Source organism: Cygnus olor, chromosome 1 (genome assembly GCF_009769625.2).
Source record: "Cygnus olor isolate bCygOlo1 chromosome 1, bCygOlo1.pri.v2, whole genome shotgun sequence".
Classification (NCBI taxonomy): domain Eukaryota; kingdom Metazoa; phylum Chordata; class Aves; order Anseriformes; family Anatidae; genus Cygnus; species Cygnus olor.
Window position 1 is genome coordinate 202,988,002 of NC_049169.1, and position 17,395 is coordinate 203,005,396.

The 17,395-nt window shown below is 39.7% G+C and overlaps 1 protein-coding gene across 50 annotated transcripts in view; it reads right to left on the reverse strand.

Annotated features, from left to right (window-relative positions):
* SYTL2 (synaptotagmin like 2) overlaps window positions 1-17,395 on the reverse strand; it is a 61,786-nt gene that overhangs the window by 3,382 nt on the left and 41,009 nt on the right. For 14 of the 50 annotated variants that reach the window (XM_040544353.1, XM_040544356.1, XM_040544361.1 and 11 more), the window contains 10 exons: window positions 12,233-17,182; window positions 10,574-10,672; window positions 9,514-9,567; window positions 8,273-8,323; window positions 6,899-6,993; window positions 3,424-3,543; window positions 2,197-2,366; window positions 1,724-1,826; window positions 1,138-1,308; window positions 846-924 (listed from right to left, as the gene is read on the reverse strand). In XM_040544353.1, coding sequence (XP_040400287.1) covers window positions 846-924; window positions 1,138-1,308; window positions 1,724-1,826; window positions 2,197-2,366; window positions 3,424-3,543; window positions 6,899-6,993; window positions 8,273-8,323; window positions 9,514-9,567; window positions 10,574-10,672; window positions 12,233-17,182 — 5,892 coding nt within the window. The remainder of the gene's footprint in view (window positions 1-845; window positions 925-1,137; window positions 1,309-1,723; window positions 1,827-2,196; window positions 2,367-3,423; window positions 3,544-6,898; window positions 6,994-8,272; window positions 8,324-9,513; window positions 9,568-10,573; window positions 10,673-12,232; window positions 17,183-17,395) is intronic. The other 36 variants (XM_040544375.1, XM_040544380.1, XM_040544374.1 and 33 more) reach the window with 11 other exon arrangements.

Consider the following 17,395-nt stretch of genomic DNA (forward strand, 5'->3'; position numbering starts at 1 on the left):
CCTTTCCATTTTCAGAGGTGATATTTCACCTAGACTCTCATTATCTCACATTTTAATTGAACATCCCTCTCTACCTTTGAAGCTGCAATCTTCAGCCCATCAAAGTACTGCCAGGCCACCTCATGTCTACATTCCAACCACGATTTCTCTTCTCTTACAAATAAAGAAATGCAGGCCACTGGTCTTCTCTTTCCGAGCCTTCTAGATGAAGAGATCAGCTTGTCTTCAGTCTATGCGATGCCAGCCTTTACCACCAATTACACTTTCAAATGAGCTCCTCTGTGCTCTTAATATATTTGATTCTTATTGACTGTCTGGCTGGATTAAAGACCTTGCTTGGCTTCATCGTCAGACCAGCCAGCTATCAGTTGTCACACAAGAGTAAACGAACAGCTCATACAGCTAAGAAATGATGTGTTCTGGATACGTATTGCTATTTTGTACTTCTAATATTGCTTGAATTTAGTGTGTCATCACTGTTTATTTAGCAAATCACAGCACCTGCCTGACAATTTCATAATTTCTAAAACTGTTAGAGAGAGAACAGAACTTTGTTATGTATACAGACTGGACTATAAATCTGAGATTATAACAATCAGGTAATTTCTTCTGTAGTAACATAAAAATAACAGAAGATCGTAAAGCGAACCTTGGATCCTCAACTGAATTCATGACCAGAGTGGCCTAATATTCTAGGAAAAAATATGTTCTACATTAAAACAAGATGCCTGAATTTGTTGAAAAATGTTATACAGCTGCTTCCCACCAATCTCCTCCCTAACACCCTCCAACAACAAAACCCCAAAGGCCTGACAAACTCAAACAAAGAAGCAATGAATAAATACCTCCAGCAGGTTGTGGAACATACTTGAGGGCTAGTTTCATCTCCCCTCTGTTTTCTAGTTCCAGAGCCATTGTTGAAGTCTGAAATTTAAGAAGAAAACAAGTCTCATACACTGCAGTTCACACGCTGATTTTATGGTGCAAAGTTTTGCCCAAGAACAAGCTCAACTTCTACATATATAATCAGTATAAAACCCTCAGAACACACAAGATAGGAGCTAAATAAAAAATGACTTGGTTTTGCACTTACACAGCAGAAAACATAGAACAGCTAACCCACCCCTAGTAACCTACCCTTGGCTTGAGTGGAAACCAGTTGATCTGCTTGTTGGATTTATCATTCCAGTCCCAAGTTCCTAAATCCAGCTCTACTTCACCAAGGAAGCTATTCCTCCCAAAGGTATCGTTGTGCCAGACAGAGATATTAAGGCTTTGGTTCTTCAGTAGATCCTTCTCAATTTTATACTGCCAGGAGAGAGAAATGGGGAGGAGGAACCGATAAAAAAAAAAGTTAAGCTACTTTTTCATCAATGATTGTCTGAAAGTGACACAGTAAGGAAATGTGTCTGGGTTTATACATCTATAGCTGCTCACTTCATTTCAAAACAAAACTCTCTTCGTGTTTTAATATTTATTTTAAATATTTTAAGTTCCTAAGTAGCTTGAGTTTGCTTGCAAGAATTATGTAACAATGTTCTCAGTGCTGTATCCAGAGTAAACCAGAGTTAACCCATCAGTGAAGCACACAGACACTCCTACAGAGCAATCTGCCTCATCTTAACACAGATGTCTCTTCTGAGATCATCTGGACCTGGAAAGTTCAAACTCCTCATGCTTCATGCATGCAGTATTTCATGCCTAGTTAGCATTTGATAAATACCCGCAGTATTTCATTATAGACCGGATTAAAAGTTTTCTTTTTCACAGAGGTCTTCCGTTTGCCCAGCTTGTATTTCTCTGGAAGCAGGTAGGTCTTCACATACCTAAAATTTAAACAGGCTGGTAAGAGCAAGAAAACCCCCCTTCCAACTTCCCTTCCAAAATACACACACATTTACTTATGAAGTAAATCAAATCGACTTAACTGCATTCTCCTTAATCTGGGAAGTTAAAATTTAAAATAGAATTTCAAACTCAAAGTCTGAGCTTCCCATGTTAATATATGTACTGATTTATATGGCAACTTTATGTTCAGTTCAGAGTGGAAGAACATGTAAAGCACGTTATAGCCTCCTTCAGTTATTTGGTTGGTTACCCCATCGGAGGGCAATGGTTGGAATAAATTACAGTTTTCATTTACACATTAAAAGAGTAACTTCCATCGGAAAAAAAATATTCTGTATTTTTACTTACGGGTCTGAACGTTGCCTCTTGACATCTGCCACTGCCAAGTCTTTACACTGGCAAATAAAGATGTGGAGCTCGTTCAGCTGTTCTACGTAATCAATAGCAAACTGAATGTTCCCCTTCACGTCAACATTGCCAAAGTCTCCACTATAGACACTCATTAAGCTTCCGCTCACCTGTGTCATACAAGAGGAGAAAAACCAGCATCATACAAGAGGATTTTTTTTTCTAAGCTTCTGCATTTCACCAAATACTTCAAGATTAGGGTAGAAGTTATGCTCAGGATTCAGACAATTAAAAAAATAAATCAACTGTGTCCCTTTAGATGCAATTACGAAACGTAACAGTGTTAAACAAGCTCTTCAGCAAGCAGGTTAACGAAAGAATGTTATTTGTAAACGAAAGAATGTTATTTGTAAATCTGAAAAGTGTTAGGCCAAGTTTTGAACAAAAAAAGGAATATGTTTATTGCATTGAGACAGAATACATGAAATGATAGGATGCTATATATCTGGAGATTTGTGTGATCAGATCCTTGAAATATTACTTATGTAGCTCTTCAGCTGATCTTTGCAGAAAGCCGAGCCTAAAACTTTATGACAAAAGGCTTTCTGAAAATACCAAGAAATCAAAAATAAAGTCTTTATGTGGCTGAGTTAGGTGCTAAAATAAAACATATTAGAAAATTAAACCCTGGATAGGTAAAAATAGAAGGATGAACAGGGTTTTTTTCTTTTTCTATTTTTTAAATCTCATCGTTCATCCCCAAAGTTCTCCTTTTCCCCTAAAGGCCACATAAACTAATGACTTTTGGTTAGCTAGATCACTGACTTCATCATACATCCCACATACCAATACCATCTCTTTCTTTCACTTATTTCTCCTGCCACCCCTTAATCCATTCCTAAATATTTGTTCTGTATAAATTCTCTCCCACTGTCAGCTACAACTTTCAGCTCTTAGGGTTAAAGCCTGTTTGCTTAGGGTTTATCAAGTATGCTGCACAGTGGAATCCCAAACAGGCTCCAGCATATTACTGGAAAACAAGTAAAAAAAATGTTTTTAAAATCACTTCATTTCCAATTCCATGCAAGAATTCAATAACAGAGAGAAGGACGGAAGGAGGCAGATACCAAGGAAAGAAATAGGAGAGGAATAAGAAGGGAGCTGAAACAATACCGAAGAGATTAGCAAAAGCAAAGTGCCATTAAAACAAGGCTGTGGTTTACATACAGAGGATAAGGAGGCCATGCCAGAAGAACCGCTAAGATTGGTTAGAGAGCTGGGACTCTTCTTGATTCTGCCAAGGGAATAACTGCTTTCTGATGCTGTATCTGTCTCTCTGTCATCACTCTACAAAAACATCACAGAAAGAGAGCCTGTGTAGGTACTTTATAGTCACAAGGAACATTAAAAAAAGAAAAAACAGTTTTAATAATGCAGGACTCAATGAAAACCTGAACTTAAATCCCTTCATAGTACAACACAAGTAATTAGTATTTCTTAAATTAGGTCATGCATTTAAAGTAAAACCAATTTTGAAAGGGATTTTGTTTTTAGTGGAAAGCTTACGCTGAAAAAAGTGTAAAGTAATAATTCAACCTCTTTTTTGTTGTTGTTTTGCTTTTTTCTTTTTTTTTTCCCCCTCTTAATTCTCAAATACCAATGGAAAGTACAAAGTTAGCTTTACCAGGACAATGAAACTCAACTTCTCTACTTCACTATGCAAGCGATAATTCTCAGGTCTTCCATCCATCCCTTTCTGTTATATAGGGAGTGCCATCGATTCTCCAATCCCCATCTTTAAGGCAGTTAATTGGAAGTAACATGCACGGTACAACAGCACTGGATAAAGCGAATAGCTTTTGAAGTGATGCTTATTTTGCAAAAGAGCAAGCAGGGCCCTGCTTTTACATCAGGAAAGTGCAGTTTGTGTTTCCTTGGTCATTATCAGGCAATGTGCTTACAACCCCATTCTGTCTCCATGCCATCACCGTACAAAAGACTTGATGTTTCTTTACTTTCCACACACGCTGTCAGACTGTCCTATGCGAGGTGCTAGAGAAAGCATCATCATCTCCCTCTTGTGTTCTACACATCGAGAAGTTAAAAGGCTTCCTCTCCCCCAGCTAGGTCTGAGGCTAAAGGTAAGGACTGGCATCTATCCTACCCAGGGCAGAGCTCCTGGGGAGAAAAATGGTTTGAACAGGCTATTTGGGACTGGCCAGAAAAATCCAGGGAAGGAAATATTAGTTAAATGGTGTGGATAATCAGTCCTATTACATGTACTCTTTGAAAGACAGGAAAATGCCTTCTTGTCGAGGAGGGACACAAGGTTTGCCTAAGACCACTTCAGCTGCTGCCCATGCAGCAGGTCTGTACAAGAGCTGAACCCACTTCTGCTCCCTTCCAGCACTGTCTGGAAATCCAGAGACAAGGAGTTACTGATCACTGGGGTGACTGCATGCCTCCAGAACGCACTACGCGTGATTTTATTTCTTAAAGTTAATTCAAAACGTTAAATAAGGATGTTGTTACTATTTAAAAGTAGAGAACCCTTTATTTTTTAGGGTATCTCCTTAGTGTTGTAGTGTCTTATCCTTCTGCTCAAAGAGATAAACTTCTCTGTATTTCCTTTTTAATTAAAAAGTGTTTATTAGCAGAAGAATCGACTTTTTAAAATAATGCCAGAACTGAAAAAGCATTTAACAATGAGTGTTAATTTTATGATTGCATGTTACCTACAGTGCTTATTTCTAACCTGTTATTTATTAGCTGTAAGTTTCATCAGTTTCATGCCTCTTATTGGCCCGATGGTACTCAGGTGATACTAAACCCAAAGGCAGTACCAGCATATTCAATACGTGCATGCTAATTTTATCCATATACATTTGATATTTTCATGTATGTATATATTAGATATACGCAGGCATGCGTGCCTGTGTGGTTCATCAAACTCACAGCACAGGAGGTATTACAAGACAGTATTGGGACTGTTTACGCAATTTTAAAGATAAATTTGTGAGGCAGAATAAACAGATTTGGGTACTGACAATTTCTTAGACTATCAAAAGGAACTATCCCCAAACGCTTTCCACTGCAACAAATCGATCACATCTAGACCTTTTGCTTTTACATATTCATCAGACTGCTTCATTCAAAACTTACACAAATAAGCTTAACTGGCTTCCTACAGAGGCTGTAACTGGGAATTTAGATGCCCACCTACTCATTTCTGATTTCTTTGGTGTTCCACCTTTAAGATTTTGAAATACTAATCCTTTAACTGGTCTATGGTGCACGTTAATAACCTTAGAAAAGTTTCCTGTGCTTTTCTCTCATTAGAAAGAGTGTTGGGATGCTGTAATTTGAGAGAATATTTAAATAAAGATTCTTTAAAGAATCCTTAAATAAAGTTCATAGACACTGAATGGTTTCAAGTTCTGCACTTAAGGTAAGATTAATTAAACCTGTATCACCACATTTTGGATATTTCTTATTTTAGAAGGGAGTAGGTGAAGACAGGACACGGCATATTTCTGATCCTGACCCTTCAGTCATGTTTTTAGAAAAATGTAACAGCATAAGCATCAATATTTTGTAACTGCAGCCACAGCAATACGGGCTGGGGTTCGCAGTGATTTCTCAGTTTATAGCACAGACAGGTATTTCTGTGGTATCTAGGCCCCAAATTCCTGGGCTGCATCGAAGCCTGTGTCCACACACACCTCACTGACAGGACTCAGGTGTTTGTCCTGTGATTTGGGAGACCTGGAAGATGGCACCAGCAACTCTCATTTACAGGGGAAGTCTGGGGAGGGAAGGGGGAGGTTTGCATGCACAACTGCCACTAAAATTCACATTCACACTACAGTGCCGAACAATTCCATAATTCATCACTGTTGATCTTAAGAAAAAAAGAATATTTCCTATTCTCCTGTTACCTGTGACCAGTGGAGCTGCCTGTTTTAGACATTTATGTTAGGAGATTGGTGCCTGGTCTAAACACCCCTCTTTGCTGACGGTCTGGAGAGTTTGAACAAGTGGTTCAAGCAGTTTATCACTCGTGAACTTCAGTGTCATTTTTGGGAATATGGCCTCAGAGCTTATTCCAAGGCCCACACCATGCTCTTAAAAAAGTAAATATTTTAATAAATAATAAAACCAAAAGATTTACAAAGGCACAACACGTTGCTGGAAATTCTGAGATTTCACTTAGAGAACATCATACCTGAGCCTACATCCCCAAGGAGAACTCCAAGCTAAGCCCCTCTAATCTCGGAGGGTCACCAGATGGCGCTATCACTTACAGTCTTACAGGCTCACTTTACATTGCAGGCTCTGAACAAAATGAATGTACGTGTGTATATTCAGAAGATAAAATTCAGAAGATAAAAGACCTGTTACTTTAAGGACAGAGACTGCCTTTGGGAATAACAGCAAGCGTTTGCTATGCTCCAATCTCCTAGATAAAACACGCTCTGTCTGTAGGGCCATACAGTAGGAATAAAAGTTACTAGAGCTTCTGAAAAGTTAGTCAGCCACAGATTGTAACAATCAGATGATCACAAGCATTACAAACAACTAACTCCATGCCATGATCCAGTAGTAGGCTGACTTGGCAGACCCTGGAAAGCACTATTTGGTAAATGCATAATGCCACAGCAATCAAAAGTTTTAGTTACAATACATCAGAGATGGCACTTGCCTCTTCCTGCAGGAACGATGGTACTGACTTGCTCAGTCCTTTGAGTTTTTCAGGATTGGAAAACAGCTTATCAGGCTGCGGAGGCACTGTGGAGACTCAAGAGCAGCAATTCAAAAGTTTCAAAAGAGTTCGTACATCAAAAGAGTGCGATTCCATAGCAGGGCACAGTTAGAAACTAACAACTTCAGATGAAATACATGCACATGCAGTTTACACCTTGGATGCAAGGGTTTATTTTTCTCCATGGGACTCAGAGATGCTACTATTAGGAAGGATAATTTAGTTCAACATCTCCTATAACATGGCCCACAAAACTTTGTCTGGCAGAAGACGTGTTCATGTTGCTTGACAGCATATGACAACAGGGTGCTGAAAGCAAATTCTGATCAAATGTGATAAAACATTTTCATTTTACCTTCTATCTTTTCTTCTTAGAACAAGGGTAAGTGCACTGATGTACTAACCTTATCGTAAGGTTCTTGGTAAGAAGATAGTCTACAAGCCAAATTCTGTTATTTCCTAGTCCAATTAATGGCGGTAAGAATATTTATGTAAATCAAGCAATGTTTAGATGTGAACAAGGAAGTTTCAAGTATTCCTAGTTAATTTCAAGATGCATATCTCATTAACGATGCAGATTCTTGCAGCATATCTCTTCAAATTTCATAGAATATTCCAAGCTGGAAGGGACCAACCCACAAGGATCATCAAGTCCAACTCCTGGCTCCACACAGGACCACCCAAAAATCAGACCCTATGTCTGAGAGTGTTGTCCAAACACTTCTTGAACAGCTCGGTGCTGTAACCACTGCCCCGGGGAGCCTGTCCCAGTGCCTGAACTTTGCCATACCTTTACTGAAATTCACTTCCTATGTTCTCCACTGATTTCATTGTACAAAGCTTAACTGCACAAGCTAAAGCAAAAATCCAGTTTGCTCTAAGAGCATGAAAAATTCTGAGAATTGTGGGCTAACGCCACTCATAGTTACTATTCTACATCCTAAAGTTCTTTACACTGGATACAAGTTGTTAAATGCACCAATACTGAATAACTTACAACACAGAATTATTTGGTGACAGACAGACAGCCACAGGAGCACGTATCTATTGCATAAAATTAAAAACTGCACACAAGCTGGGGTTGTTTGCAAGGCGTTAAGTTAAGCTTTTCCAAAGCTTTTGCAGCTGAAGCTCAAATAGTGGTTAACGTATAAATTACTGTCAGTATGCAGTTAGATGCAGCTTCCTCATTCAGCAGCTATCTAGTCCAGACGTATAACTCAGCCATTACATTAAAAAGGATTTTTAATGTATTAGTTTAAATATCAGTGGAGAAACCTCTCCACTGTCTGTTGGAAGAATCCTATTACTCACTTCCTGCTGCATTTTCATTCCTCTCTTGATCCTGATCAGTTTTCAGACCTGCTCAGTGCAGTATTGACAAGTCATTCAGTAGCACAAACAGCTATACAATTTTATAACTAACATCATTATCCTTTACATGTGGCAAGTCTTGACTTCTTCTGACCCCATGAATTTTTATGTTTTGCATCATTCTCCTCTTTTGAGGAGCTGAATCATAACAAAGGGAACACGAATGTGCAAGCTTAGCAAAGCAAAACATGATTGGTATTTTCAAGAGAATTTGCCTTATTCTGTCTGTACAGTTACCAATTTGGCTGGATCCATAATTTTTTCCAAAACTTCACTCACTAAATTTAACTAGAAAAAGCTACCCCTTTCAGACAAGTGTCTACATAATCCATATTGAATGTACATGTTTCCAATAAGGCTGTCCATCTGAAGGTAAAATCAAGCATGATATTTAAGACTTGTTAATATACTGGACACGGCATGTATTCTGTTATAAACAACTAACACTCAAAATGCTTTGAAGCATCTAAAACACGACAAATGCAAATTTGCAGAACTATTTTTTTAAACTGCAGTGCCACAATGCAGTAAACAGGAAAGAATTGTGTTATATTCCACCATATTCAATGTTACTCGGTGGCTTTCCAACATGTTTATTTTGACATGTCCTTAGAGAAGGTTTGCTTTTGTTTTGATTAGGTTTGTAATTTCTGAAGGAATACAGAAAAATTTGACAGTAAGGCACCTGTAATGCACTAACAGATCAATGTTCATCTATTGCTTAAAGTAATTCTGCTTTGCTGGATTGAGATAGGAATTTAGAGAGGTTCCATTTCAACTGATGTATTCTGAAGAATGTTTTGCATGAGCAAAAATCGTCTTGCATCTTACAATGCAACGGACGAATAGACAAATTTAATATTTAATTACACCCAGTTTTTCAACTGTGCTAGTGTTCAAAGCTCTCAATGATTTCAGAAGCTGTTTTATAGGCTGAATGGCCAAAGATCAAAATAGTACACTGCTGGGTGGCACAGTTTCTACAGATGCAACAGGTCATAACAGAAGTCTAGTGCTTAAGAGTAAAATAACGTAAGAAAATTTTACAAATGCATTGAAGTCATGATGAAGTTAGTTAAATTTGAAAGAGTGACACAATTCCTGGTTTCTCAAATCTTTTGCTAGCAAACAGAGAACATTGAAAAACAATAGATTTCCATGCAGACACAAAAGATATTTACCATCTTCAGCACTAAGAGCTAATTCTTCCTTTGGAATATTTATTTTTCCTTTATCTGTGCAGGAAAAAAGTAACACGTGGTTAGAAAGCTTGCTGTTCAGTATGATAAAATGGATGGCAGTGGTAATCACAGAATTAAGGACCAAAAAACAAATACAACCAAACAACAACAACAAAAAAATACACCAGCAGAGCAACAGGAATGGCTAAATTCAGGAGATGGTTTCAACTTGGAACATTACTTCAATTCTGCATCCAAGCAGCGGTCTCATCTTGACACAGTTTCTACCAGCGTGCTGTTACAACAATGTTAGTGCATAACCTAAAATCTGGGAACTAGTTAGAAGGGAGCAATAGCATAAGTAATATTAGAAGAGTAATTCGCCAACAATAGCCAACATCTTTCAAAATCTACACCTCCACGCTTCAGTTCTCAAATATCAATTCAGTTCATGTCTTCCCCATTAGAAGTGAAATAAGTATGAAAACACTGAGGAGCAGCATGAACGGAGACAGGAATAAGAACGATAATAAGTCATAATCTTAGGACGCTACAGAGGGAGTTCAGGGATGAATGCTAAGTACAATCCTGTCTCATTGCATTCTCTTTTAGTTTGGTTATATTAACTGCTAGAATACACAGGTGAAACTACTACGTTAAGACAACTTTTTCATACTTCCACTGTCTACTAATTTGAGCCAAGTAAGCAGCCAGAAATGAGCAGCAATTGTAGCTCATTACTGATTTGAGTGGTTGCACCCAAATACTTTCACTATTGAAAACATTTTAACTATCCAAAACCAAATCATCCCTGACTGACGCAGTGCATTTTTGGAAGATGTCTGCTCGATATACCAGTGTTGTTTCAAAAGGAACACTAAGAACTGAAAACTAATCCATATGAGACGAGAATTCAGTTTTACCATACAAACTCCATACTACTTAGTGAGAAGCAATGTAAGGCAAAAATACTGCTTGGCAAAGCTGTATGGAAACACAGCATAAGCATGTTTAAGCCAAACTGGGGGTCATGGGAGACACACACAAGCTTTGTGCTCACTTGAGGTGGCTGATGGAATGTCCTCTAGACTTTTGGAAGGCATTTTCCTATCTGCACTCCTTTTCAAAGCCATCAAAACAGGATTTAATTCTTCTGAACCTGTTACGAGACAAAACACATGAACACTGCACACACAGACATGCTTTTTTAAACAAGTCACTTAAAAAAAAAAAAAACAACCATGGATTTCTTTTAGGAATCTTCTGATCTTTAACAAAGACCGTGAGTATTCACTCAAAATGCTAAGTAAATCCTAAGGGTCAGAGTCAGGAATGCATTGTGTTCAGTCATTCCAAAATTAGAGACATGCGAACAAGACAAAAGCCTGGATTTTGAAGAAACTGCTGAAACTGACACCTGACCATCTTAACTTAAATTCAAATGGAAATTGGAGTGAAGCGGACCAATTTCAACAGCGATTAAGTTAAGAATCTTTTCTCTCTAAATTCCCTCGGGTATCAGTAGAAACACACGTTGACTCGACCTGTGTTTGTACTGACTAATGAGGAAGTTTAAGGCAAACATGGTACTTAATTGTCCAAGAACTAGGTAGGATAAACTCAGATTTAGCCATTTTGTTATGAAACAGCACAAATAGAAGTTAGTAGCTTTGGTTTTTCCCCTCTGTAAATTTGTTCATTATATTTTTCTGCCCAGTGAAAGTCACTTCCTGTTCAATATTGAGTAACAACCACAAATAAAAAAACAACCTGTGGAGAGATTTCGATCCTTGAAATTATCATGCAATTGTCTCCAAGAGCAGTTTCAGGACAGACCTAGCTCCTTCAGAGTACTCTAAGGCCCTCTTCTCCTCCCTAGCCCATTTCCCTCCCACTGCAGCCAGCCAATCAGGCCTTACAAACAGCAATAGTGTAATTATGGGCAAAAACAAATTGTGTTTTATTTTTCCTCATTTGTCTTGCAGAACAGACTTCCAGCTGATTTCCATTGGAATCTCACTTTCAAAATAAGCTCCGGAGTTTCTTAGCATGCCCCAGGAACATCACAGATTGCTCAGGCGAGCAAGATCTCAGAAAATTCCCAGTCTCTCAGAAGCAGAATAAAAAGGTTAAAATATCACATTAGACATGGACTAGAGCTTCCAGCTTAACCAAGTAATGAGTCTTCATAATTAGACTGCTTCATTTATATGGCCATTTTCTTGTGCAACAGGCAGCAATACTAAATTAAATCGCACAGGGTATTGGTACTGTCTTTATATCCAGCCACAGATTTACCTTTGAAGATTAGCTGGTCAAGCTAAAGAATAAACTCAGTCAGCCACTGATTATTTTTTCCCCCTCTTTTAATCCAGGGTATTTAAAAGAAATACCAGAATCTGAGTGTTATAATGTTATTGATTCAAAAGAGATGTCCCAAAGGAGGAAGAAAAGCGTAAGGCATGAAGACTGACGTGATTGACTCATGCTGCTACACTCCCATGACCTTACCCAAATCTAGTAGATATTTGTCAAAAAATTCCAATTAAAGGACTTAATTAGTTCTTCACATCTTTCCAAAACAAATATCCAAAGCATTCGATTAAGTATCAGAGTTTTGGTTAATATATTTCAAGTTAGCTACCAGAAAAGCTGTAGCCATGTTTAACAACCCAGCACCATGAATTTTAGAAATTAGATGGGAAATTAGATGGCTCACGAGTTGAACTACCGGTTCCAGAACAGGAATCAGAGTTTTCATCTGAAAACCTGGATCCCAAATTTGAGCTGTCACCATCATCTTCATCATTATCCTCATGCTGAAAGGCCAGGCAGAGTCGAGCTCCTCCTGGCTGGGGGGAATTGCTCTCATCTTTAAGAGGTGCGCTTGTTCTTCTCAACTGCAACAGTTCTTTTAATTCTAAATTATTTTCAGAGGCATCCGAGGATGTGCTTTCATCTGTCCTTCTTATGTCATTTACCTTGAATGGCTTGCTCACAGCTGTATTAGTCTCTCCCTCCAGGGGAAGGAGATCTATTGGAGGCACGTTTCTCTGTTCTTTTTGATTAAAAGCCCCATTTCTTTTAAGTAGGTCAGAAGCTTCAATATCTATTGAAGCCTCAATATTCTGTTCAGGAGCTCCACTCTTGATAGTTGTCTTCATCTGTGTATGATAAGTAGTTAAAGCATTATGATAAGGCTGTGACATTGTCGTGAACAGAGACTCTTTTTGTAATGGAAACATACGATCCCTAGACTTCTCTTGTTTATGTACCTCTCGCGATACCGGAGATGAAGCTTCAGATGCTTCTTGAAGGAGTTTTTCTAACGAGCTACTGAAATCTCTGAATTTTGCAATATTTGAAACAGAAGATTTTTCTATTGTTTCTTCTATTTCTTGAGGGTGATCTCTCTCTTCTCGAGGAGGACGACACATACTTTGACTGGCTGACGTTTTACCTTGCATCTTTTCATCCATGTTCTCCAGCATATGAGCTGGTGTTTCAGAGACCTCTTTCAGTAATTTTTGCAAGTTAACATCAAGTAGTTTATATTCAGCCTTGGACAGTGCAGATGCTTCTGTGGTCTCACCGGTCTTCTCCTGCAGTGACACTCCATTGAGTTGGTAGGTCACACTTCTAACTTGCACCTCAGCTGTCCTCTGTAACGTCCTGTCCACACGTTTTGGTTTAGGTGGTGGGGTTTCAGAAGCCTCCTTCAGCAGCTTCTCTAAAGCTGAACTCAAGCCACTGACCTTGGATGGGGCTACAGACTTCTCTATGGACTCACTGATTTCCTGCAGTGACTCTCCATCATGCTGATAGGTAGTTCTTTCAACTTGCGTCTCAGCAGTCCTCTGTACTGTGTTGTCCACACGCCTTGGTTTAGGAGGTGGTGTTTCAGAGGCCTCCTTCTGCAGCTTCTCTAAAGCTGAACTCAAACCACTGACTTTGGATGGGGCTACAGACTTCTCTATGGACTCACTGATTTCCTGCAGTGACTCTCCATCATGCTGATAGGTCATGTTTTTAACTTGCATCTCTGCAGTCCCATATAATGTGTTGTCCACACGTTTCGGTTTAGGAGGTGGTGTTTCAGAGGCCTCCTTCTGCAGCTTCTCTAAAGCTGAACTCAAGCCACTGACCTTGGATGGGGCTACAGACTTCTCTATGGACTCACTGACTTCCTGCAGTGACTCTCCATCATGCTGATAGGTCGTGCTTTCAACTTGCGTCTCAGCAGTCCTCTGTACTGTGTTGTCCACACGCCTTGGTTTAGGAGGTGGTGTTTCAGAGGCCTCCTTCTGCAGCTTCTCTAAAGCTGAACTCAAACCACTGACTTTGGATGGGGCTACAGACTTCTCTATGGACTCACTGATTTCCTGCAGTGACTCTCCATCATGCTGATAGGTCATGTTTTTAACTTGCATCTCTGCAGTCCCATATAATGTGTTGTCCACACGTTTCGGTTTAGGAGGTGGTGTTTCAGAGGCCTCCTTCTGCAGCTTCTCTAAAGCTGAACTCAAGCCACTGACCTTGGATGGGGCTACAGACTTCTCTATGGACTCACTGACTTCCTGCAGTGACTCTCCATCATGCTGATAGGTAGTTCTTTCAACTTGCGTCTCAGCAGTCCTCTGTACTGTGTTGTCCACACGCCTTGGTTTAGGAGGTGGTGTTTCAGAGGCCTCCTTCAGCAGCTTCTCTAAAGCTGAACTCAAACCACTGACTTTGGATGGGGCTACAGACTTCTCTATGGACTCACTGATTTCCTGCAGTGACTCTCCATCATGCTGATAGGTCATGTTTTTAACTTGCATCTCTGCAGTCCCATATAATGTGTTGTCCACACGTTTCGGTTTAGGAGGTGGTGTTTCAGAGGCCTCCTTCTGCAGCTTCTCTAAAGCTGAGCTCAAACCACTGACCTTGGGTGGGGCTACAGACTTCTCTATGGACTCACTGATTTCCTGCAGTGACTCTCCATCATGCTGATAGGTAGTTCTTTCAACTTGCATCTCAGCAGTCCTCTGTACTGTGTTGTCCACACGTTTTGGTTTAGGAGGTGGTGTTTCAGAGGCCTCCTTCAGCAGCTTCTCTAAAGCTGAGCTCAAACCACTGACCTTGGGTGGGGCTACAGACTTCTCTATGGACTCACTGATTTCCTGCAGTGACTCTCCATCATGCTGATAGGTCGTGCTTTTAACTTGCATCTCAGCAGTCCTCTGTACTGTGCTGTCCACACGTTTTGGTTTAGGAGGTGGTGTTTCAGAGGCCTCTTTCAGCAGCTTCTCTAAAGCTGAACTCAAACCACTGACTTTGGATGGGGCTACAGACTTCTCTATGGACTCACTGATTTCCTGCAGTGACTCTCCATCATGCTGATAGGTAGTTCTTTCAACTTGCGTCTCAGCAGTCCTCTGTACTGTGTTGTCCACACGTTTTGGTTTAGGAGGTGGTGTTTCAGAGGCCTCCTTCTGCAGCTTCTCTAAAGCTGAGCTCAAACCACTGACCTTGGGTGGGGCTACAGACTTCTCTATGGACTCACTGATTTCCTGCAGTGACTCTCCATCATGCTGATAGGTCGTGCTTTTAACTTGCATCTCAGCAGTCCTCTGTACTGTGCTGTCCACACGTTTTGGTTTAGGAGGTGGTGTTTCAGAGGCCTCCTTCTGCAGCTTCTCTAAAGCTGAACTCAAACCACTGACCTTGGGTGGGGCTACAGACTTCTCTATGGACTCACTGATTTCCTGCAGTGACTCTCCATCATGCTGATAGGTCGTGCTTTTAACTTGTATCTCAGCAGTCTTCTGTAACGTCCTGTCCACACGCCTTGGTTTAGGAGGTGGTGTTTCAGAGGCCTCCTTCATCAGTTTCTCTAAAGCTGAACTCAAGGCACTGACCTTGGATGGGGCAACAGACCTCTCTGCGGTCTCATTGACCTCTTCAGACTGACTGGTATCTTGTTGGCATATTGATTCTCCACTACAATTAGTTTGTGATATATTATTCACTGTTTCAGATGCTTTCATTCCTACCCTTAATTCAGAAGGTTGACATACAGAGGTTTCTCTGAGCAGGTTCTGCAAACCAGCTTGCATCTTCTGAGATCCTCTGAGAGGATGTTCTTTTGATGAAGCAATACTTTTTTCTATATGTCCTTTAACTTCGTGCTTGTGAAGACCCATCTGTTCCTGGGGTTGAGAGATAACTGGCTTTTTGACTGGCTGGACAGAGTCTGTGTTTTGTGTGTGTGTTACCTTCATACCTTTTAAGGTAAGAGATCCTAGAGGCAGTTCACATATCACAGAATCTAATTTCTCTGTTTTTTCTCTCTCAGAGGCTTGTGTTTGATGTTGGATTAACACTTGCTTGCTCACATTATCTCTGCCCTTATCTTCCTTTGATTTTTTTTGGTGGATTATTGAAGTATTATTATTAACAGTATTATTTGGCAAAGAAACATCTCTCCTGTCAATGCTACTCTGTAATTTAACTCCAGCATCCCAGAAGTTTCTCAAACTCTGAAACTGTGAAGAATTTGAAATTTGATTTTTGGACTTCTCACTCATTTCTTTTAAAGAAAAAACCTGGAAGCTGGGCTTCTGTTGGGAACAAGCACCAACTTTTCCTTTAAATGTTTCTTTCCCATCTTTATTTTTAATTTCTGGGGAAGCTGAAGTGGCAGAAACTCTAGGCTTTATGTTACTGGCTTTTGCCAATTTTGTGTGTTCATGAATTTCACCGTCAGCTGGAAGTGTTCTTTCTGGTTTTCTAACTTCACGGCCTTGTCCAAACTCAAAAGAGTTTTGACATTCATTTTTTGAAGCCACAATTGCATATCTCAGTTCAGCACTTCTTAATGTATTCTTGCTCTGATCATCCAGTCCATAAGGTAGGTGTTCTGCAGTTGGCTTTATTTTGTCACTTTCTCTGAGACCTTTCAAGGCACCACCACCTGACGCATTAGTATTGATACCAACTTCTTTCTCTCTGTGACTGGGGATAGTTTTATCCCTTTCCCAAAATGCTCTAATCTCCCTTATTCTTCTTTTTTCTCTTATCGCCTTCTCCAATTCATATTTCTGAGCTGGTAGCTTGTGTTCATGGTGTTCCAAGACACGTGATTTTTGATTTTGTTGCTTGATTTCTTGACCCAATTCTTTATCTTCGATTCTTGTACAGTCAGGCTCGGTTAGTGATTTGTCATTTTGCTCCTCATTCTCTTCCCCCTGCTTAGGTCTCCTCCTCTCTTTTATCATCTGTTTATCTTCTGAAATAATTGTTGTGGGTGAAATAGCATTCAGTTGTTTATCCCTTCCAGATGGTAACTCTTCTATAACTTCTGGTTTTCCATCCATGCTAGTTCCACTGTATTCTGTAGGAAGAACTGTTGTTCCAGTTGAAAAGCCAACTTCTTTGAGTTCCCTGCCTTGGGATCTAGCTGATACAGGTTTCCTATCTTCAGTACCAGAACTTCTTTTAAACCAGTCTAAGACTTTTGATACAGATTCATCGGCCACTTTCACAAATTCATCAGCATGTCTGTCAGGCTCGAAAGTGTGTTTAGCATCTCGTTCCTCAACAAGATTGGGCTTACCTTGTTGAAGAGCTGCAGAATTGGTGTTTGATACCTCATGTGCTTTTGTCTCAGCAGAAAGCAAATGTTCATCTACAAACATAAACGAACTTATCAGAGTTAGGAATCAGACACAAGACCAAAAATTTTTCAATCTTGAAAAAAATCGCTCAGTTTCTGTTTTTGTGTTTGTTTGAACTCTTAGCAGAAGAAAGAGTTCTCTGTTCTTGTGGTTTTGGAAGGAACCATACTGCATATGAAAAATAAATTCCTTATCACTAAGATATCCTACTGGAAAGTGATCTT